This window comes from Ceratotherium simum, chromosome 6 (genome assembly GCF_057802395.1).
Source record: "Ceratotherium simum simum isolate JZ-2026a chromosome 6, ASM5780239v1, whole genome shotgun sequence".
Taxonomy (NCBI): Eukaryota; Metazoa; Chordata; class Mammalia; order Perissodactyla; family Rhinocerotidae; genus Ceratotherium; species Ceratotherium simum.
In genome coordinates this window covers 39,333,149-39,357,331 of record NC_141905.1, presented here as the reverse complement: position 1 = coordinate 39,357,331, position 24,183 = coordinate 39,333,149, and the positions used below count along the sequence as shown (strand labels likewise).

The 24,183-nt window shown below is 37.9% G+C and overlaps 1 protein-coding gene across 2 annotated transcripts; it reads left to right on the top strand.

Annotated features, from left to right (window-relative positions):
• Positions 1-4,758: 4,758 nt before the first annotated feature.
• On the top strand, positions 4,759-23,318 carry CDK1 (cyclin dependent kinase 1). 2 transcript variants are annotated; one of them, XM_004427102.3, is made up of 8 exons: positions 4,759-4,860; positions 6,987-7,048; positions 12,481-12,637; positions 13,484-13,607; positions 16,382-16,552; positions 17,641-17,804; positions 17,949-18,090; positions 20,864-23,318. In XM_004427102.3, the coding sequence occupies exons 2-8, from the start codon at positions 7,012-7,014 to the stop codon at positions 20,960-20,962; spliced, it is 894 nt and encodes a 297-aa protein (XP_004427159.1). In that variant the 5' UTR covers positions 4,759-4,860; positions 6,987-7,011; the 3' UTR covers positions 20,963-23,318. The 2 variants fall into 2 exon arrangements, with proteins under 2 accessions (XP_004427159.1, XP_087288290.1); XM_087432164.1 differs by having other exon boundaries at positions 4,851-4,874.
• The last annotated feature ends 865 nt before the right edge of the window (positions 23,319-24,183 follow it).

Sequence of the window (24,183 nt, the reverse complement as noted above, 5' to 3'; positions counted from 1 at the left end):
ATTATTATCGTCATTTGAGTAAACGAAGCACAGAGAAATGATGTGACTTGCCCAAAGCCATTGATAATTTAAAGGCAGCAGCCAGGATTCAAAAGGATTTGAGGCCAGGTGATCTCTGGACCCGGATCATTTAACTACTGTGATGGTAATTCATTCCAAAAGGGCTCTTTGCCAGGACAGCACCACTTGAATGTCTTTCCTCCTCATCTCATTTTGAGTCTGTGGTTTGAGCCTGTGGTTTGGGATTTCATTTTTGGAAAGAATCAAGTATGGTTCCTGTAGTAGGAAGTTTTTGTCATATTGAATAAAAAGGTTTACTTTCCTCTTTGAAATCTTTTTCTTTTTACATATTTCCCCATCTGGACTCTGAAGCTTTGGAGAGCAGGCCTGCATTCGATTCTTGTTTGTATGCCCATTAGTTAAGCTAGTGCTTGGGACATAATAAGGGCTTCATAAAGTTATCAAGTGTTGAAACAGCAGATATCTTTCCCTTTTTGTCTTATCTGGATGTGGCATCACTTTACTTTGTATTCCCATAGTGCTTGGTTCAAAACACCAGCTGATGGAAGGTATTTAATTAATTAGCATAAAAGAAGTATAATCATTTGGTGTATATTTCTTATCTGTGCCCCTCCTCTTAAGCTTAAGGGGGACAGATAGTCTAATTCATATTTGTATCTTGAGTAGCCCCCAAGTAATGCCAGGCAAACCAAAGATGCTCAAATATTTGGTGAGTGGAACTGACAGAGTGTCATTTTCTGTCGTACTTCAGTATCATATCACCAGCATAAAATGATGCACAGCTAAGAGCCAGATAACTGATGTTCACAAGGAGGCCCTCGGGCGCTACCAGACTCTGAAGTGCCCGTCTCATTTTTGAGGAAACAGTAAATAATGTTCTGTATCATTTTAGCAGTGAGAGGATGTTATTGTAGCTTAGCTCTTTGGAATCTGTCAATTACAGTAAACATTTAAAATGAAGCAGAATATTTCATAACGTGAAACCCCAGGCCTGCATCATTCCAGAGGACAGTTTAAGTCAAATTAGAACTTCATCTATTTCACACCATTAGAAAATGAACTTTTGGGGCCAGCCCGGTGGCGCAAGCGGTTGAGTGTGCGCGCTCCGCTGTGGTGGCCCGGGGTTCTCAGGTTTGGATCTCGGGCGCGCACCCGACGCACCACTTGGTGGGTCATGCTGTGGTGGCGTCCCATATAAAGTAGAAGAAGATGGGCATGGATGTTGGCCCAGGGCCAGTCTTCCTCAGCAAAAAACAGGAGGATTGGCAGATGTTAGCTCAGGGCTGATCTTCCTCACCAAAAAAAAAAAAAAAAGAAAGAAAATGAACTTTTATGCTAATTCCTGAACTTATTGATTAGGGATGTATTCATAATTCATTGCCCTGCTTCATTGGGCTGACTTCACAAAGATGAAGATTTAAACAATTACTTCTCACTATAAATTTTTAGTTCTGGTAGAATGGCCTAACTTAGGCATAAGCAATATTGTGATAAAATTTAAGAGGCATTAGGAATCCATAAAAAAATACCAAAAATATCTCAGAGATCCAACTAAAACAACAGCCCTGATCATTTCTCCTGGCTCCAAATACGTATAAACTGGTCTGCAGTTTCAAGTTAAATTCACCATGAATCTAATGAAGCTTAAGTGTCTGGGTTCTGCCTTTGCACAGGCCCCTTCCAGGGCTCTGAGAGGGGAGTTCACATGGTCATGTTGTCATAAAATGTATAAAATAAGATATTTTAACCACAATTTGTTGATGCTGCTGTTTCTTTCCACTTCAGCTCCCCCTCAGCCACATTTCCCCACCTGCCCAGTGGCATTGGCGGGACCATGACCACTGCTGGGATTCAGCTCAGGATAAGTTAAGTGAGGATACATTTAGTTCAAGATTAGTGGTATCTAGTTATTTATCCACAGCACTCCCAAGTTATTGCCAGCAGTCCTAAATAGGAATAGCTTCTGAGAATACTCCCTCTATCCATTCTGCTGACTCTCCTGGCATCTGGAAATAAAGGCACAGGGTCAGAGATCTTATCTGAACTGGAACTAAGTGGGTAGTGGGTAATAGAGGAGAAGCTAATCTGTGGAAAATTCTTCCAATTATCAGATGTGTAAAATTACATCATTACCTCATCTCAACTGAACTTCTCTTGTGTCAGGAATACACTTGTTAAGACAGCATGAACAATTATAAACGCATCAGACAATTTTTGGAATGTGGAATATTTAGAATCATGCAAATTTAAAATTTTAATAATTCCTGTGTCTGTAGGGCGTACACTTAGAGCAGTAGTATAAACAGCTCAGATGCGAAAGAAACTTGATAAATGTTTTCTCGAATTTGACAGAAATTCTGTTATATATGATATAATCAATAAGGAGATAAAAAGCCACAAAAACGTTTTTGAAATGACCAGTCATAAAAAACCAATTCAGATCAAATTAAAGGAAGTTAAAGGAAAGACTGAATTATCTTTTTTCTCTCATAGAAAATATTACAAAATTATGTCATATAAAGAGATAAAGAGCTCATCGGCTTGGTGGACAAATATAGATTCCAAAAATTGTAGCCCACAAAAAATGTAGGACAAAAGGCATTATAAGGATGTGTCAGGCAATTAATAAAAACACAATTTTTTAAGGATTTTGTGATTTTATGGTATTTTTCAACTTTTAAAATTTTGTAATCTTATAATTTCTTATTCTCAGTATATATTCCCCATCACACTTAATTTTGCATTCTTTTCCTTAGAAAGGCCCCCAAATGACGTACACTTAAGGCCTCATGGAACTTGCATCTGCCTTTGGCCGTCTGTGGCCACACGGATGTCCCCATGGTACCTCACAATGAAATGTCCAGAGTGGCACTTCATCCTCACAACTGCCCCTCAGCCTCTCTCCAGAATGGTACTGGCATCGGCCCTTTGTTAAGCCCACACCCAAGTCGTGCCTGATGACGCTCTCACCCACCCACCCAATCCACCACCCAAGTCTTGCGGTCCTAGCTCCTCAAAATATCTCATCATCATTTTCTCCTCTCCAAACTGACCACCAGCTCCCCTAGGTCAGCACCTGTTGGGATTGTGACAGAGCCCTCCTGGCTCTGGTGCTACCTCACTGTCCCTCCTCACATCTCCTCGTAGTGACTGTTCCCTTCTAACTCCCACATCTACGTCACTCCCCTACTCACATCTTTTTTCAATTCCATCCTCCAGTCCAAATCCATTAGCATGACCCTGAAAGGCCCTTTGACATATGGATATTGCCTAACTCCCTAGCACTGTTTCTCTGACCCCTTTTCCAGCCCCCAAACTCCATTTATGTTCCAGCAATACTGAATTAATTTCAGTCCATCAAGCATGCTTATTATTTCTTCACAATGGACCAAAAAGCTCTCCCCGCTCATGTGTCTGCTTGGCAAACTTCATTCCTCAAGACTCAGTTCAGATGCCCCCACTGCTGTGAAGCCTGGCCAGAGCCCTCTCCCCTTCACCACACTCATACTGCTCCTAGTAACTCTCTGCTCTGTGCAGAGCAGCCTTTACCTATTGCACTTGAAGCACTGGCTCTCCACCTAGATGGGAAGACTCACATCTGTTCACCTGGTGTCTTTGATCCTCATTGGTCCCTGGGTGGATGAATGAATCTCTTCTCCCTATCCCATCCTCAGTTCCTGAAATTCCAATAAGAGATTGAGGTGGGTGGACACATGTGCGTTTAAAGTATAGATACCAAAATGTTAACAGCAATCACTCTTTCAGTGCATTCCTCATGCAATTTCCCCTGCTTGGAAGGCCCACCCCACAATTCTTTCTCACTCTTTGTTCAAATGTCGCTTCCTCTGTTTGAATTACTAATTTCCTCCTCTAGTTCTCATATCACCTCACAGCATAAGCTACAACATAAGTGCCAGAAGAGAATACCAAGTAATCCTTGTGTCCTCTCACCTCCAACACCTAGACCAGGAATTGTGTCTGACTCAGTTTTGTGTCTATAAAGCACAGTGTTACACGTTACACGTTAGAGACACTGAATGCAAGTTGGCCCAAAGTGTAATAAACTGTATCTGCCAATATCATAGCCTGAACAACCACTGAAACTTTAAAAAGAAAGATAATTGAGCTAAATTGAAAAATCTGGCATCACAGCTGTGGAAGCTTATGGTCTTCTTTATGTTGAATGTAAAATGGATATAATGAATTATTAGGTGTTTTTGGATGACATAAATTGAATTCCTTGCTTAGGTCTCCCAGAGAGAAAGATATACATTGTTGACGATGTCTTTGAGATTTTTACTACCTCCTTCTTAAGGTAACTGAAATGTTCTCCTTCAGCCCAGCTCGAAAACCATCCATTTAGAAAAACACAAATATACACTAGCTTTAAATATTAGACGTGAAAGTAATGGAATTTTGCTATAAGTGTAGTATCACTTTGTGATGAGCTATTTGAGTACAATAAATTTTAATTGTGCCAATATTGGGAAGGGAAAAAAACGAACCTAGTAGATTCTTGATGACTAGAAACAGTAGGACGACGCTCCCCTGGGATCAAAGACAGCGCTTGCGCTCAGACTCAGTTGGCGCCCGCCCTCCTGCTTTTTCTGCAGCCGCCGTTTCCTCGTTCTTTCGCGCTCTAGTCTCCCGGGAAGCCCAGCCCAAGCGTAGCTGGGCTCTGATTGGCTCCTTTGAAAGTCTACGCGCTCCCTGACTGGTGGATCCGGGCCCCTTTAGCGCGGTGAGTTTGAAACTGCTGGCGCTTCGCTTCAAAGCTGGCTCTTGGAAGTTCTGGGGAGAGCGACGCCGACGTGGTAGCCGCCGCGGGATAGTGAGCCGGTAGACTTGCTGGGGTCAGGGTCATGCCTTGGGCCGTCGACTCGGCAGGGCCGGCTCGGGGGCCTCGGAGGGGGATAGTGAGGAACCGGGTGATATTTAGCAGGCTGGGCTGGGCTGGGCAGCAGGGGTCTGCGTGGGGCCAGGCCGGGCTGGGCCTTCATCTGGGGCCCAGGGTCTGGGCGTCTGAGGGACGCCGGGGCCTGGCTTTAGAGAAAGGCTTGGGGGAGCCCAGACCTGGCGGGGTTACTCCGGGGAGGGCTGGGGCTGCCCTGGCCTCGGAGTTGCAGTCTGGGGTCGCGGTCGGTTCTCAGGAAGAGGCCGCCGACCTGGCAGAGGAGGCTTTCGGGTCACAGGTGAAGCCAAATCCGTGCAGTGGTTCTAGGACGCTGAGCGCCTGCGCGGTGCCAGGCTCCGTCCTAGGCCCTGCGGCTCCCGGCCGCCCCTTGTGCGCTCTGCCCTCGTCCCCGGGGGTGGAAAGCAAGACCACACCTGGGCCAGGTACCCACTCCAGTCCCTAAGTAAACCCAGGCCATCCCGGAAAACCGACCCGATGAACTAACTTGTGGGCTTCTGCGGGCTTGCCTCTGTGCCCCTGGCCCTTGCCCACTCAGGGCCTTTAAGAACGCTTAGCCAAGGCATAGAGCCAGGGGGAACTTGGATTTTTCCCCTTTTTGTTTTAGGCTTGGTGGTTTGGCAAAAGGTGAAAAGCTAAGACATGCCGAGTGATAGATGCATATGTGTGTGTGTTAATATCCTTCAATCAATGTTTATTTAATACTGAAATTACTAACGTGTACGTCTTGCTTCCTCTAAAGACCTGGAGGTCTCTGTGGGTAGGAGATTAAGCCACGGGTATTTTACATCCTGAGGCCAGTAGTACAGAGCCCTGGAAGTCATTCTAAAGCTGCATCCTTGGTTTAAAATTGTTAGGACAGAAAAACGGAGGGTGGGTAATTGAACCCAGCTTTGAAATTGACTTAGCTTTTAGCTATTTGTTCCAAGTGAGCTCTACAATTTTATTGTGCTTTCCACAAATTAAATCTGCATATTGAAGAAAGATAATTATCCTAATCGTCATTGCCATTTGGTAAAATTTAAAAATTTTAAGATTGGCACTCATGGCCAGTCTAGTGCAATTTTGTTCATTTAAAAAGATTTATCTCTACTTATTTCTGGGATGATTTTGAAGATGAATGTGAGAGATAGACCTTAAGGGTCGGTTACTCAGAGTGACCTTGATCACTGATGTTATCAGTGATGAGTGAGTCAGAAAATCAAGGTAATTATGCTCTGGGCCTCTGAAGTTAATGTTTCAATGGCCAACTTATCAGCTGAGGAAGTCTTGAGTGTCTGGTTGTCAGCATTTCAGCTCTTTTTTACCATTCTTTGTGATTCAAGTATATAGTTTTTTACTTTGTTCTTGACATTGTGTAGGGTGTAATTAGAATTGTATCTGTGGGATTGCACCTTTTCCTTTAGGGTGCTTAGTGATAAGTCCTACTCTTGTAAAAAGTACCTTGAAAGTCTTGATCATATTAGTGTATGTGACTTCTAAAAACAGGAGAAAGACTAAAACTGTCACTTGAACAAGTTTAAACACCTATATGCTTTTGCTGCCTTAAACACTCTTTCTAATGGATGAGCAGTGTGACCACATTTTAGCTCATGTCTTTAAAAATTGTTTCTTTTGTATTATCTTCGTAAAAATATAAAGCAGTGCAAACTCAGTCAAATAACATATTTTTTGAAATATTTGGGTATAACTGGCACTGGTGCTCCTCAGAAGTGTTACATAAAGAGAACATACTTCTGGTTTCTGTTTGGGAAGAATATGTAAGTTGATGTCTGAATTTGAGGGTTAATTTGATTGGAAGAAGCTAAATATTTATGTTGCTAAATATACAAATATTTCCAATGTTTTAAGAGCTAAGAAAGGTGGGAAAGTCTTACTGTAGGAGTCCTTTCCCTTGTAAATATTGTTTTAATATAATAACTAATATTTACAGAAAATTAATACTGCACTAGGCATTGTGGAAAATGCTTTACAAATAGTATCTCATTAATAACTTAAAACCACCCTTTGAGTAAGTGGCATGTAATCAAATCAGTTTTTCCTCTCATTTTAGGATCTATCATACCTATTGATTAACTATGGAAGACTATATCAAAATAGAGAAAATTGGAGAAGGTGAGTGATTTTAATAATATAAAAGTTTTAAAAAATGATTTAATGATGCTATAATGTCTGTGACATGAAGACGTAAATATTTATTAAAGTCCAAACTTTAAGGTATTTTACAGTCCTAATGTGCTTTAATATATATGTTCTTACATAATAACTTAAACATAAAAATGTTTACATTTCAAGAGAATTGAAATTATTCTGATATGACTCCCTGACAGCCTCCTCCTCTATCCTCCCTTAATCTTACATTCTTCTAATACTAAATACTTAAAGCGATGTTTGTATTTTGAAAACACTATTGATATCTTGTATGGGTGTTGTAGGGGAGAGGTTAGGGCAGTAGAATTATGTTAAGTTTCATAATGTACTTTTAGTCTCCTACAATTATTTTAAGATAATAAATACTTTTACCTAAACTTTCTAAATTGGTTACAATAATTCACTATTAAACTAATTTAAATAAATTTTCTATTTAGTTACCCTAGGTTTAAATGATCTGTCATGTGTACATGTTTAAGCTATTCTAAAACAGTAACTTGTATATGATCACTCATTCCCTTTCTGTTGTACTTGCATTAAAGTTTTTAAAGAATGTTATATGGCATAACGAGGGGTAAAAATATCCTGGCATAACGAGGGGTAAAAATATCCCGTTGCCTGTTTTTTGTCTTTCCCTTCAGAATATCTAAGTTTCTGTATAGGAGTCTTGATATTAACATTCTAAACTGTCCAGGAACAAATGATACAACTTACACAAAATAATTTGCTATTAGAGGCCAATTCATGTAGGTTCTATTTGAGGAACATTTCCAACTATATTTTAGTGTACTCCAAAACCCTACTTATACAAGAAATACTGCAAAAAAGCTAGGGGAGGAATTCTGGAAGGAATTTAGTAAGGTAGTAATGACAAGTTTGGGTGGTGGTTGGGTTGGAGATAAATTCTTTTTTTAAAACTTAGAAATATATGATTTTTATTTTTTGTGAGGAAGACTCACTCTGAGCTAACATTCATTGCCAATCCTCCTCTTTTTGCTGAGGAAGATTAGCCCTGAGCTAATGTCTGTGCCCATCTTCCTCTATTTTGTATGTGGGACACTGCCACAGCATGGCTTGATGAGCAGTGCATAGGTCTGCGCCTGGGATCCGAACCTGTGAACCCCAGGCCACTTGAAGGGGAGCAGGCGAACTTAACCAGTACGCCACCGGGACAGCCCCCTATGATTTCGTTTTTTGAAAAATTAATTTACTTTATTATATGCACTCAACTAAGCTAATTTTGCTACTAATTTAAAAATAAGTTTGCTACTAATTTAAAGATAACTTAAAAATAAGTAATTAGACATTAGATACATCTAATGTCTTTCTGCTTTGTAGTTTTTCTTAAATCCTCAGAGAATTTCATGTATTGATTTTAGTTTGGAACAAAAAGAAGCATTCTTAAAGTGTAAATGTATTTTTCTTTAAAACGCTGGAACTCCAAACTGTATACAGGAGACTACAGATTTGACTCTTGAGAAAAGTACTTGAATCGCTACTACAAATTTGTTGGTGCTGTCAAGTCGATTCCGACTCCTAGTGACCCTGTGTACAGCAGAGTGAAACCCTGCTTGGTCTTTCTGTGCCATCCTCTCACCTTCCGGCACTATGTCAGATAATGCTCTGCTGCTATTTATGGGGGTCTTCCTGATCAATTTTTTCAGAAGGGCGGCCAGGCCCTTCTTCCTAGTCTGTCTTAGTCTGGAAGCTTTGCTGAAACCTGTCCACCATGGGTAACCCTCCTGGTATTTGAAATACTGGTGGCATAGCTTTTAGCATCACAGCAAGGCGCAGCCACCGCAGTAGGACAATCAACGGACAGGTGGTTTGGTGCCCAGACCTCAAAATGAACCCGGGCTGTGACAGTGAGAGTGTGGAATGTTAACCACTAGACCACCAGGGCTGACTGCTACTAAAAATAGAAGCAGTTAAAAATATAATTTCAAATGTAGTGTATTACATACATATAGTGGAGTCACAAGATCCCCATTTCTACCAATGGGACAACCATAAACCTTTTAACTTCTCTGGATCTCAGTTTCTCTTTCTGCAAACGGGGATAATTGTCCCTACCAAAAAAGATTATGATTATACAAGGAGATAATGTATGGAAAGGATTTGTTTGAGTGCTTTAACTCAGAAAACCATCAAATGTTAACTATTTGTTATTATTACTATGACCACTGTTTCCACGACCATCAATGTTGTAGCCCCCTTGCCAGCCTCTTCCAATTCCACTCAACTCGCTAATTTGGATTTCTTGGACATCCTCACATATGCCCTGTTCTTTGACCTCTGGGTCTTTGGCAATGCCTGTTCTTTCACCCCGGAAGCACCCTCTACTGGCTTCACCTCTCATCTCCTTGCTCTAGCCCAAGTGCATTTTGTAGTTCCCTTTTCATTATCCTTAATATGCTTTTTCTTTGTTACGCTGTAAGCTCCAGGAGAGTTGAGATTTTTCTTGTTCACAACTGACCAGTGCCTGGCAATAGTGTCCAGCAATAGGAGATACTCAAATTTTTAATAACAACTTTATCTGTTTTTTTGTGTGTGTTTTTCTGAAATCTGTCTCTTCTTTTTCTGGCTTATATTGTCTTGACTACTCCAGTGCCTGGCTGTTTTGGATTATGTGCTGGACATTGTTTTTGAAAAAAATAACTTGTAGAAATAATTTAAGGCATAGATAATATCTTCCACACAGTATTTTCTTTAGCTCCTGCCAGGTACCTGGTCAAATTCAAACATTCAAATGATGATTTTAAAAGTTATAGTTATTTCCTCAGCTTTTCATTTTGAACATTTCCAAACCTACACAGTTGAAAGATTTATACAATGAACCTGTAATACCTTTTGCCAAGATGTTAGTGTTTTGTCACATTTACTTTATTGTATATGTGTGTTTTAGCATTTTGTTTTTCTTTTGACCCATTTAAAGTAAGCTGTAGAGATGTGCTTTGTTTTTAAATACTTCTGCATGTATCTTCTGAAGATCTAGCCAAGGTCATGCATTTCATTTGATGGTTAATATCTCCTTAATCGCTTCTAGTTTAGATTAGTCTCCTTAACTTTTTCCCCCTCGATATTGAGTTTTTTGACAACCCAATTCATTTCTTAAATACATCCAGACTTTTCTTATTTCAATTATTACAAAATGGTTCTCTGCTTTCTTCTGAATTACAAAAATCTCAGTGTTGTCACATTAGTCTTTGAATTCCTTAAGAAAATATCTTTTTGGATCATAGAGAGTAGGTATATCCATGATGTGGAACCTTACTTGGCATTTAGTAGGCATTCTATAAACATTTGTTGATTAAAGGTTTTCTGCTTACCATTAGTCTGTATAACCTGACCATATCTAACATTTTTTATTTTATAATGTTGAGTTCATTTCAGAGCACATACCATATATCTCATAAATAATTTTTTTTAACAGTTATTTATTTATTTATTTATTTTTGTGTGTGAGGATGATCAGCCCTGAGCTAACATCCATGCTAATCCTCCTCTTTTTGCTGAGGAAGACCGGCTCTGAGCTAACATCTATTGCCAATCCTCCTCCTTTTTTTTTCCCCAAAGCCCCAGTAGATAGTTGTATGTCATAGTTGCACATCCTTCTAGTTGCTGTATGTGGGATGCGGCCTCAGCATGGCCGGAAAAGCGGTGCGTCAGTGCGCGCCCAGGATCTGAACCCGTCCTGCCAGTAGTGGAGCGCGCGCACTTAACCGCTAAGCCACGGGGCTGGCCCTCATAAATAATTTTTGATGATTAACCAGTAGAATCATTTTGCCCTGTTTAGGTAGAGTTCTGTTCCAGTAGTTCAATGAGAAATGATAATGGTTCAAAAAGAGTCAGAAAGAAGAGAGCCATAGAGCACTTGTGATGTCTAAAATTCAATTCAATAAATATTAAATGTTGGCTAAGTGCTAATTAGTTGTTATGAGTAAATTTTAGGACCCGATGAGGTTGTACGCTTGGAGAGGTAAGATACTAGAAAAAAAATTAGTTCTGAATTGCTTATTTGACTATATCATGCAAATAACTAATCTTCCTGAGTCTGCTTTAATTGTGTGCCAGATGAGTGTGCTACTGACTTACCCACTTTTGTGTTTAATGCAAGTATAATTTACATCTGAAAAATGAACAGATTTTGTGTACAGAAGGTTACCTACTTTTAAGGATGGTTGTGAAAATTAAATAAAATCAGTTCTCCTTTAATCTGGAGTAATTTTGATTATCCAAAAGTCACAGCTAATCCAAATTTAATCAAAATAGTATAGAATTGATTTTATGTCAAATTATGTCTTAAAAATGACACCAGTATCTAGGAAGACAGACTATTGTATAGAATTTCTCTATTTAAAAAAAATTAGAACAAAGTTTATATAACATCAGTTTGCCGCTGACCAAACCATCTTTAATATTCTAATAAAGTCAGTAAATAATTTGTTAGTGGTTCTTAGCCTTTTTTGAAATATTGCTACCTTTGGAGAAACTGATAAAAGCTATAGAATAGATCTTGTCTCTAGAAAAATGCACTCTAATCACTTTTGAAGTTACAGTGATGTCATACAAAAATAACAAAAGCTATTCAGTAAAATTTTATGTACAGGTAAGGGGTTCAAGACCTCCACAAATTGTCCAATCCCAGTTTAAGAAGCACTTATCTAGGGGATTATGGGTATCACGAATATGAACTTGTTTTAGCTAACTAGTCCATCTCCCTTATTATTGTCATTTCCAGTCCCTGTATCCACATACCCCTACCCGCCGATCCCCTCTGTTGACGCTGTTGCTTCTTATCTGAAGCCTGTATGTCAGAATCAGTCTGAATGGGTGTGAGGCTTTCCTACTCTATAGTAGATAATGTGAACTTTAATAGATTTAATAAATATTTAATAAAATATTTTATCTCCATTCTTTTCTGGATGAGGATTGTTGACTATATGTCTGAAATGCCATAAAGCACTCTTATACAGAGTTTTCTGAAAGTGTCACAGTGACTCCTGTTAAGTATTATTTCCTGAGCCCAAATCTTAACACTGTATTTTATGCCTACCTTATTGTTGGGTGGGATAGTTGAGAGGAGATAAATTCCAATTCACAAAGGGTCCATTTTCTTCTCTAAAAAATGTGCTGGGAAATTACTGGTAATTTAAATGTATGGGAAACCTGTGATGCCTACATGTTTTATTTCTAAACTACAGGTGTGATAGGTTGTAGTTAACCCTCAATTTCTTTGTGGAAGTGATGAGGCTGTAGTAAATATGAGTAAGATACTTCCTATCTGGGCACAGCAGACATTTATATCACGTGACACCTTATGGGATTCAATCATTTTTTAAAATCTTAGTTCGTGGAGGGTGTCACATAGCAGGCATTTACTTTGTCTATTTCAGGTACCTATGGAGTTGTGTATAAGGGTAGACACAAAACTACAGGTCAAGTGGTAGCCATGAAGAAAATCAGACTAGAAAGTGAAGAGGAAGGGGTTCCTAGTACTGCAATTCGGGAAATTTCTTTACTAAAAGAACTTCGTCATCCAAATATAGTCAGGTATGACCATTTTTCCTCATACTATTTCACATGTGAATTTCAATGTGGAAATTTTTACATTTTGCATTGTTTCTGGTCTAACCTTGCTGAGCAGAATAGAACCCTACTATTTTTGTTATTTGAGAATGCTGGGCATAGGAAAAATAGGCTGTTAAAGCAGGAACAGAGTTAGAGGATCTTGGTGATAGAGATTAGGATTGGGGGCTGGAAAATCAAGGTAAACTGGTCAATGGAGAAAAGGAAGACTTTTCACAGAGCTTTGTCACCTCCCACTCTGGGAGCTCTGTTCCTTAAAGACTCCTTAATCGGACTCCTAAGACAGGTAGCTAGATTAGATGAAAAAGTTTACTTTCTTTTTTTTTTAAGTGTTTGCACTGGTGTTTTTTGCGAGGTTGTCTTCCTAACAGTTCGAGTTAGGATCTAACTGCATTTTTCTGAGGCTGGAGATAGTGAGCAACTATTAAGGTCAGATACTACTTTAAAATTTATTGCTATAATTTACCTCAATGGAAAGACAAGCTCTGAGCAGCAAGCAGTCAACCTAGAAATGTTCTTTTGGAATACAAGTGGTTTGAGTTAGCACCCTGTGTATAACATGACTTAATTTTCAGTTGCTGCCCTGAGATTCCTTTCTCCGACTCTAGTTTAGTACTAAGGTTTTCCCTACTAGGTAAGCTACCATCTCTTCTTTCCCCAAACAGTATGTATTTGTTATCATAGGAAATTTCTTACAGCCCTGCTCTTTGTGATAGCTACTGTGAAATTTATAGAAATAGTTTTATTTTGTGAGAGGTCAAAAATGTTTGTTAGATTTATTTTTTTTCATGTAATTGTTTTATTCTTCAGTCTTCAAGATGTGCTTATGCAGGATTCCAGGTTATATCTCATCTTTGAATTCCTTTCCATGGATCTCAAGAAATACTTGGATTCTATTCCTCCTGGTCAGTTCATGGATTCTTCACTTGTTAAGGTAAGATGCTTACCTAATTTTATTAGTATTTGTCCGCTGTGAATGTAAAGAGTCTACTCTATAGAAGTCTCTGTTTTGTGGGAATATGCTTGGAAAAACTGTTAGAAGGTAGAAGGAGGATGAAAAGAATATTTCGTTTTCCTCTTATATAGTCTATAATTTAGATTGTTAACAGTTACCCATTTTATGACTAGATAGCACTTCTAGTTGTAAAGTGAAAAGTAGTGCCTGAGATAACATAAAACTAATAATAATAAGTATCTATTATATTGTTGTATAATAATAATAAGTATCTAATATATTATATATATTATAGAAGTATCTAGGATATCCTGGTCTTATTTGGCAGTCAGATATGTGAAAAACAACGTAATGAAAGCCTGAGGCAGGGTGGTGGTGGCAAGTGGTTTTATTTGATTCTGGTTTTGAATATGTCAATTTCATATGGTTAATTTATTGTAGGCATTTGTTCTATCTCAGTTAAATTATAAATGTATAATTTTAAAAAAAGTACTGAAGTGTATAAAGTAAGTGTCTTATCCTTACACCAACTCTACCAAATCATACCTCAGAGGTAGCCATTGTTAGTTTTATTAGTAATCTTACAGATCCTTGTAGTTAGCTTTGTATGTGTATACACATAGACTGTTTTACAGAAATGGGATTATTTATATATATAATATATGTGTTATATGTAAAATACATATATGCATTATTTTTCTTTTATGTGTGTGTAAAACATTATTTGACATATGGGTCTACTTGTCTGTCTAAAATTTTTTTTTTTGTGAGGAAGACCAGCCCTGAGCTAACATCCGAGTCAATCTTCCTCTTTTTTGCTGAGGAAGATTGGTCCTGGGCTAACATCCGTGCCCATCTTCCTCTACTTTACATGGGACACCCCCACAACATGGCTTGACAAGTGGTGCATCAGTGCGTGCCCAGGATCCGAACCTGCGAGCCCTGGGCTGCCAAAGTGGAGCATGCGCACTTAACCACTGTGCCACTGGGCTGGCCCCTGTCTGTCTAAATTTTTTATGTAATTGTTTAAACCAGTTTCATCTGGTGGACATTGAAGTTGTTTTCCAGCTTGGTGATTCGTGCTTTTATGAACAATGCTGCAGTGACTATCCTTATATATTTATGTTTGTATGCAACTTTATAGGATAAATTCTTGTAACTGAAATAGATAGGTTGACCATGTTGATTTACACTTAAAATATTGATAGATAATGCCAGTTGCCCTCTAAAAAATGGTAGCAATTTACTCTTAAACATCATGGTGTGTGACAGTTATTTTTTTTAGTACATCACTGCCAAAATGTGATTTTATCAGTCTTTTTAATGTTTTATCAGTTTATTATGTGAAAAAGGCATATTATCATTTTGCATTTCATTTAACATTTTTTCATTTTTAGCCATTTATAAACAGCCTATACATATTCTTCACTGATATTTCTGTTAGGATATTGTCTTTTTTCACTGCTTCCTAAGCTCCGCTTACTGGTAACATGTTGATAATATTCCTTTTATTCCTTTTTTTTTTTTGGTCTTTTGACTTGTTGATGGTATATACCATTAATAATGTTTGTGTGTGTGTGAGGTAGATTGGCCCTGAGCTAACATCTGTTGCCAATCTTCCTCTTTTTGCTTGATAAAGATTGGCACTGAGCTAATATCCATGCCAGTCTTCCTCTATTTTTTGTGTGTGGGACCCTGCTATGTGTGGCTTGATGAGTAGTGTGTAGGTCTGTGCCTGGGATCCAAACCCATGAACCCTGGGCCACCCAATGGGAGTGCACGAACTTAATCACTATGCCACCGGGCCGGCCCCAATAACTTTTATAATATATTTAACAATCTTGTATATGATTTTTAGACTTGCAGCTTTTGTGTCTTATTTAAGTCTTCCTCACTCAAAGATCATATATATTAGAACAATATAAGACAATATTTTTCTAGTAGTTTTAGTAGGTTACCCCCCACCCCCTTTTGTTTGTCTTAAATTCTGGATGGATCAAAGGTTTATTTTGGTGTAAGAACTGGGGTTCTTAATTTTTTGTCCAAATGGCTAGTCAGTTATTCCAACCAGTTGATTTTATTTATTATTTCATGTTGAACTTTGTAAGTCAATACTGTGATTATATATACTTTACATTTATGTAATATCCATGTTGCTTCAAATATCAATTACATTGTCTTGGCAACAAGTGTCTTGTAAAACACTTTTCTTGAACTACTAAACATTTTATGATAATTGTATCTATCTAGATATATAATCATAATATCCTCTTTGTCATTTCTTTTGAAATCGGCAATCCATGTTTCCAAAGAGGAAATGAATATGTAAAGATAAAAGATAGAAATGGAAAAGACCACCCTTATTCAAGATAGAAATAGAGTTACCAAAAGTATACTGAACAAAAGTTTAAGAAACTTTCTATACAGAAAACTAACTTATGACTTAAGAATCAGGGACCAAAAATAAGTAAAAGAAGGCTAAATGAGTTCATATGGATATAGATGTCTTCATAAGGTCTTTGTCTTGGGTTTACATCTTCATCTTAGGTATACAAACGTGATATTGTATATTAATGGGCTTCCCACCTCCAAATGCTTCTTATTAGTTAATCTCAAATGGCCTGAAAGCTTTTTTGGGAGTTAAATTATTTTCCTGCATTATAATTTCTTATATCTTTGAAACAAACCCACCAAGATTACTTAAAAAATTATTTGGTACGGTTAAGTTTCTAACTTATATTTTCTTCTTCCAGAGTTACCTGTACCAAATCCTACAAGGGATTGTGTTTTGTCACTCTAGAAGAGTTCTACACAGAGACTTAAAACCTCAAAATCTATTGATTGATGACAAAGGAACAATTAAACTGGCTGATTTTGGCCTTGCCAGAGCTTTTGGAATACCCATTAGAGTATATACACACGAGGTACGTAGAATAGTGTTTTTTGGTGCTTATAAGTATGTGAGATTGCTGGATTGTTTTCTATATTTGTTCCTTAAGTCCAGAAAGAAATACTCAATAAAAAATATTTCCACTTTGTGCCTCTCAGCTCCAAACTCACCCTTCACTGCATGCTATGTGAAAATGTAACTGGAACCTTTAAATACTTTTCCTTTGCCAGCTGATGTGGTGTTAAGCTTTGTCAGTAGAGGATGCTGGGGAGGCATTTCAGGAGAATGGGATTTTCTTGGCTATAGTATCCAGAGTTGTTATTTCCTACTAGTCAATCTCCATTTTTCCAATCCCCTGTTATAGTTAAAAATCCTTTATAGTAAACTGTCCCCATTCAAATCACTGTATGGTTTCTGTTTCCTGGTTGTATTCTCTCTGATGCACAATCAAATTGGTTAAAGGCAGATTTTGTTGCTCAAGGGGATACTGTTTCAGATATATTTAGAAGCTACTAAATATAATCTAGTTTTGTCAGGGTTACATTGATGACTTGGCATTTCATTTGTTATTTCTGGAAGGAAAGGGCGTGTTGAATTGTAGAGTAAAAGATTATTGGAAAACAGTGACTTCTGTGGAGTTGTCTACCCTTGGGCCCAAAGACGACCATCTCCAGATCAAAACTTATAACAGTGCTCATTCGGTTAGATGTCTTGGCTATATATCATTTTTCCCATGGCTGTATAAATAAGGATTATTTGGTTCCCATTGGCTTAAACAAATGCTATTGACCTCATTAACTTTAAGTTAGAGGGGATATTTTTACTGTTGCGATAAATTATATATACTGAAATAGTAGATTAGTTCTAGACCACTAATAAAGTGTTATTTGATTATGCATGCTTTTACTTGTCAAGTTTTTTTTCCCCCTAATGAATAGAATTTAGAAGTGAAATATTTATCTTCCATATAGTGGTTCGTGTATAGTTAATTGACTTTTAAACAGTATTATCAGAGGCAATCATGTAGCCTTCTAAAGGACAGTCCTAGTGAAATATCAATGTTTACATTTAGGTAATTTAATGCACCACATTTACTCAGTGTAAAAATGTGCTTTGTAATAGGTAGTCACACTCTGGTATAGATCTCCAGAAGTACTGCTGGGGTCAGCTCGCTACTCGACTCCTGTTGACATTTGGAGTATAGGTACCATATTTGCGGAATTAGCAACGAAGAAACCACTTTTCCATGGGGATTCAGAAATCGATCAACTCTTCAGAATTTTCAGGTATTTTTGTTTTATAATTAAGCTGTTTATTATTAAGCTCAAAAGCTTGAGCTTTTGAGCTTAATAATAATAAAGGCAACATGTATATATCAACAAGATTATGTTTATGCTTTAATAATTTTTTGTTTTGCTATGGCCTTTTAGAGCTTTGGGCACCCCCAATAATGAAGTGTGGCCAGAAGTGGAATCTTTACAGGACTATAAGAATACATTTCCCAAGTGGAAACCAGGAAGCCTAGCATCCCATGTCAAAAACTTGGATGAAAACGGCTTGGATCTGCTCTCGGTAAGGAGTGCTGTTTATATTGACTTGAACATTATTGATAATTCTGAATGTACTAAATCCTTTCTTTCACCTGGGAAATAGGAAGAAAACCAACATCTATTGAGCTTGGCACATACCTAATATGTTTGCTATGTTTACTGTATTACTAGCTCTATTTTAGATAACAAGAAACACTAGTGGTTTTGAGGATTTAGCATTAGTTGGTTTTTTGTTTGTTTTTCAGTCTGATTGGTAGCTATAGATACTCTGTGAAGGAGAGGCCAGTGTTAATACACCTTTATTGTTTTTAAGTTGCTGACTTGTAGTAGGCTTCCTTTCCAGCTTTTTTGTCTCAGTATTTACAACTTTTTAGTTTATCCTAAACATAGGTGTGTTCCACATTGCTTGATATTTTTAGTTAAAAGCTTTTTACTGCATGAACTCCCATTTCTCACTTCCTGCTTTGTTTCCATATCAGAAAAGTTAGGAGGAGAGGGACTAACGTAGTTCTTAAAAATTTTTCCCCTCTATTACATTGCTGTTCTCAACTAACAGTTGTTTTGTTTAAAAACAAGACAAAAAAATTTGTTCAGGTGAAAAATAAATTTCTAGCCCTGCTTTAGGAAATTTGTTTTAGAACAATATTTAATATATTTAGTTTTTAGAAGAGACTAATTTTTATGAATCTCAGGTAATGTGACTGAGAAAAAAATAACATTTTAGCAGGTTACTAAACGAAAAAAAATCTACTGCTAGATGATCATATACATCTTCTAATTGCTCTTTAGGCCCCTTACACAATTTATAAAACATGCCGCCAAATTCAGTTCAGATTTCTCAATTGCTTACAATGAAGTTGAAAGTCCTTTACCTGCCATTCAAATATTTTGTACATCAATATTGTTGATTTGACTTAAAAGAAAGGTCTTCCAGGGGGCTGGCCGGGTGGTGTAGTGGTTAATTTCACATGTTCCGCTTTGGCGGCCCAGGGTTCACAAGTTCGGATCCTGGGCTCAGACCTATGTGCCGCTTATCAAGCCATGCTGTGGCAGGCGTTCCACATATAAAGTAGAGGAAGATGGACACAGATGTTAGCTCAGGGCCAATCTTCCTCAGCAGAAGGAGGAAGATTGGCAACAGATGTTAGCTCAGGGCCAATCTTCCTCATGAAAAAAAAAGAAAGGTCTTCCATATTCTGAGCCTAATCTGTCTTTTTAACTTCTATAATTCTTGAGCACAAAGAATTTCACTTCAGTTAACGAAACAAAAGTCTAATACTGTAAATCATGATTCCTTAGTCTGGCCAGTGTTGGCATCTTAAACTGGATCGTTCTTTGTTGCTGGGGGCTGTCCTCTGTACATTGTAAGATATTTAACAGTGTCCCGATAGTCTGCCCTATAGATGCCAGTAGCACATTCCTCCCAGTTGTGACGAGACAAAATGTCTCCAGACATTGCCAAATGTCCCCTGAGGGGCAAAGTCTCACCCAGTTGAGAACCAGTGCTGTGAATCATGAATTAGACTTGGTTTCAAATTTCAGATTTATCACTCTCACTCCTTAGCTCTTTGAACTTGGGCAAGTTAAGTTACTTAACCTCTTTGAGCCTCAATGTCCTCATTTGTAAAATGGGACTAATACCTACCATTTGTTGTGAGGATTAAGTAGCATGATAACGTGCAAAGCACTTAATATGGTGCTAGATACATAATAAGAACTCAAATGCTAACTGGGTAGTAAAAGTATCTCCAGTCTGCTTATTGATTTGTTTTTTTTGTTGTTGTTGTTGAGGAAGATTCACCCTGAGCTAACATCTGTGCCAATCTTCCTCTATTTTGTGTGTGGGTCACTGCCACAGCACGGCCCCCGACAAGTGGTGTAAGTCCATGCCTGGGAATCGAACCTGGGTCGCCGAAGCAGAGCACACTAGGCCGTGGGGCTGGCCCCATTGATTTGGTTTTAAGATTAATATTTCAAGATAAAATTTAAGATCAATATTAGGCTTTATTCAGCTTTTTTGGTGATGTGTAAATTAACTTTAATACTAGATTGTCTCACCGTAATTCATATAGTGACTCATTTTAACTACGTTTATGATACATTGCACTCCAGTTTTGTTTTTGTTTGGAACTTGCTGGAAGCTACATTAGAAACCACTATAGTTAATTCAAGAATGTTGTAAATAACTCAGATGGCCATTTAATTCTCAAAGTAAATATAATTAACTAGGTATCTTTCTTAAATTTATGTCTTGGTTTTAAAGCTATCTCTGAATGCTTGTATCTTTTTTTTTTTGTGAGGAAGATCAGCCCTGAGCTAACATCCATACCAGTCCTTCTCTTTTTGCTGAGGAAGACTGGCCCTGAGCTAACATCTGTGCCTATCTTCCTCCACTTTATATGGGACACTGTCACAGCATGGCCTGACAAGTGGTACATCGGTGCGCGCCCGGGAGCCGAACCCGGGCTGCCAGCAGTGGAGCGCGTGCACTTAACCGCTACGCCACGGGGCCAGGCCCTGAATGCTTGTGTCTTAAACCATAATTTATAGCGGAAAGAGGTTATTAAGATAGCTGTGATTGAAGGAGTAGGTTATTCTGGAGCCAGAGGTGAAGTATGGAGGATGACACATTGATGTGGTTTGGTGTTAGACTAATGGAAGTGTTCGTTTAGTAGTTTCATTAAAATTATTACCTTATAGCTTATTGGTAGAAAAGTTAAGGCTTTATGGGTATTTTTTTAAATGATTCATTTCTTAAATAAGTAAAACCTTTTTCATCTTTTTTCTCTCCACAGAAAATGTTAGTCTATGATCCTGCCAAACGAATTTCTGGCAAAATGGCCCTGAATCATCCATATTTTAATGATTTGGACAATCAGATTAAGAAGATGTAGGTTTCTAACAGTTTCCATGTGTTGTATCAAGAACAGATAGTTATATTTTTACTGTTAACTGTTCGTTTTTGTCTGGTGTTCTTCTTTTCTTTGTTGTAAAGCTTAAGCTGTACTTCATCTTCTCATTTCAAAAGTGTAACTTAAAAATGTAAATATTGTTCTATATGAATTTAAATATAATAATTCTGTATATGTTTGTAGATCCCACTGTAACAGCTATTTGTTCCTATAATAAAACTATAAATCTAGTATTGATGTCAGGAATTGGGGAAAAAATTGAGTTAAATTATCTCAAACCTTTCCACAGTCCAGTTTTCTTGTATTGGAACGACTGAAATTTGGGAAAGTATGCTATGTTCAAAGTTCATAATGCTTTGAAGTATTTTTATCCTCTGAATGTTTAAATTTTCTTGTCAGTTTCTTGCCATATGGTAACTATACAGCCTGCCTAAAGATGAATAATTTTCTATTGGTATTTCAATTTGTGACATAAATGTTTAAGCATTCAGAATGAGGAAACTGTCTAAATTTGAGAAATGATGCTAAGTTTATAGAGATTTTCAGTAACTTATAAAACTAACATTAGAGTGTGCCAAAGTTTGCTAAGTTTTACAGTCAAAGATCAAGGGCTGTCCACGGCAGGAAAGAACAGTTTAGAAAATTTATGAACTATCCTATTTTTAAGTAGGTTATGAAAGCTATTTCTCTAAGTGAATTCTTATGCCTTGGTCAGAGGCAAAGGAGTTGCTTATCTTGGCTTTCAAGTCTGACCTAAATACTCTATTTGCAAATTTTGACATAGTGTTTATTAGCAACCTTCTTAGAAGATTCTAATATACAAGTATTTAAAATCACTAGCTTTGGGAATTGTTTAATTAATAATGCTGCTCATTGTGATTCTTACCTATAAACAGCCTAATTTAAATTATTTGTTGTAGTCAAGAGAAATGTCTATAAAACAGTTTTATCATTTTTAGTGTACATCTATCCATTGTCTGACCCTCTATTTTTCCTCCTGATTACCTATGGCTAGAAGAGGCGTTCCTGTGTTGTTGATCCTTACACCCAATTGATTGGATATGTAATGAGTGATGTACCTAATCTGTGTTGTCTTGGGACTTTTGCAGTCTGGAGGAGAAAGTATGGGTCACTTACTTGGGTAATGGGACTTGTAAGATGAGAGATTTGTGGCCTTTTTCTAGGTCTTTTGGTAGAAGCCAGCCTGCAGTCAGAGAATGCAGAGCCTGGAGATGGAAGTCATTTGGGTCATATTGTGGACAGTTATTAAGATTTCATGGTGGGAATTTGGTAAATGAAAGGTCACGTGAAAGATTTAATTTAGATGGTGAAATGGCCCGTCTACAGACTTATGTTATCTTACCTGTGAAGTGTTGAATTGGATCCGTTTTTCAAATTGTGGATTGCAACCTTTTAGTGGTTCACCAAGCCCCACCCCCACCCTCTTCCCAATGTAGAATGGAAACTATCAGAGTTTCTTATATAGTTATTTCTTGGTACTTTTGTTTCAGTAATATATAGATCCGTGGGTGTTACAAATGTTTGGGGCCCTGTGGAGTTGGTAGAAGCAGCATGCAACCTCACTGCTATTGCTCCATGGAGACTAATTGTTTGAAAAGTCAATAATTCATCAGTTTAGAACCCACTTGGTGGACCAGGGAAATGAGATGGTAGAACAGTCATCAATCACTATAATGAGTGACCTCTACTTTTCGTCCTGCTCTGCATATTTGTGTGGTCCTATTAAAGTACATCAGCTTCAGTTACTGGGTGACAGCTACCTAACTGGGTCCTCATCTCATGCATATTTTTAAATTAGCTTGTGCTATGGTGCTTCTGATTAACTTGAAAATGGAGCTGGTCCCTGGGCCAGCAGTTCCTCAATCGGTTGTATGCTAGACACGCCTGAGGCTAACTGGTCTTACCCTGAAAATTCTGAAATTGAAAATTGGGAAATGTATCCCAGGAAATGATTTTTTCACAAGGTTCCCAAGCTAATTCTGATGCAGCCACTTATCACCAGTTGGTGGTGTGTTTAACAACTTTGGACCTCATTTCGTTTTAGTTGTCTTAAAGCTTATTGGCATCATGTGATACCTTTAACTTGTTCCATTTCTGTTTCAGTCTATACTTTAGTGAGGGAAGAGAGCTGTATATTTCATCACCAACATAAGACTTTGATATTCTTGAATATAGGACTGTGACAATTGTTTTTTATTAACACTGTCCCTAGTCTTTAGAGGAGGGTTTATTTTTTCAAGTTTAAATATATAAGCAATAATGATGCAGAGAAGTTAATACATAATGTACAATAAAATCTTACTAATTTCTATGTGGACATGGCATATATGAATTAAATGTTTTGAAAAATGATAGTATTTTAGAGTTGAGTTAATGGCCCAGGGCCAGCCCCGTGGCTTAGCGGTTAAGTGCGTGTGCTCCGCTGCTGGCGGCCCGGGTTCGGATCCCGGGCACGCACCGATGCACCGCTTCTCTGGCCATGCTGAGGCCGTATCCCACATACAGCAACTAGAAGGATGTACAACTATGACATACAACTATCTACTGGGGCTTTGGGGGGTAAAAATTGAAAAAAATTAAAAAATGGCCCAATAGAAGGTCCTTTGGGGACTTGGATTAACAGACTAATTTTTAATTAGTAAAATAATTTTTGAAGTCCTTGAAGAGAATTGAAAGCTCAAACTTTTTTACATTAGTGCCTTTAGCAAACTGTGGTTCATAATAGGTCAACTTAAGTCCCATCCCTGTTTAAACAGTTGTCATATTCAAACTGAGGTCACTGAGGTTCTGTAGGATCATTTTGCGTTGTACACAGAGCAGAGATAATTAGTGATGTCTGTGGAATGTGGAGTAAAGAGTAGTGGGTGTTGTTTAGGTTGGGGACAAGATGGATAGAGTATTCATAAAGGGAAAGTGAAGGATGGAGGGACAGAGTGTGAAAGACCCTGGAGAGAGGGAGGTAGGTTGCCTTAAGTGGCAACTAGGAGAAGGCAAAGGTGGGATAGCGATGGTATTGACAGAGACTGTAACTTTAGTCAGTTTGGAGAAAGGAGTTAAGTTTAATGAAGTATTTGGAAGTAAGTGTAGACATCTTCAGTCCCATGCCATAGTGTATAAATATCAAGTTTCTAAGATAACCTTAAAAGCTTCAAAAGACATGTCTTAAGAGTCATACACTTGGT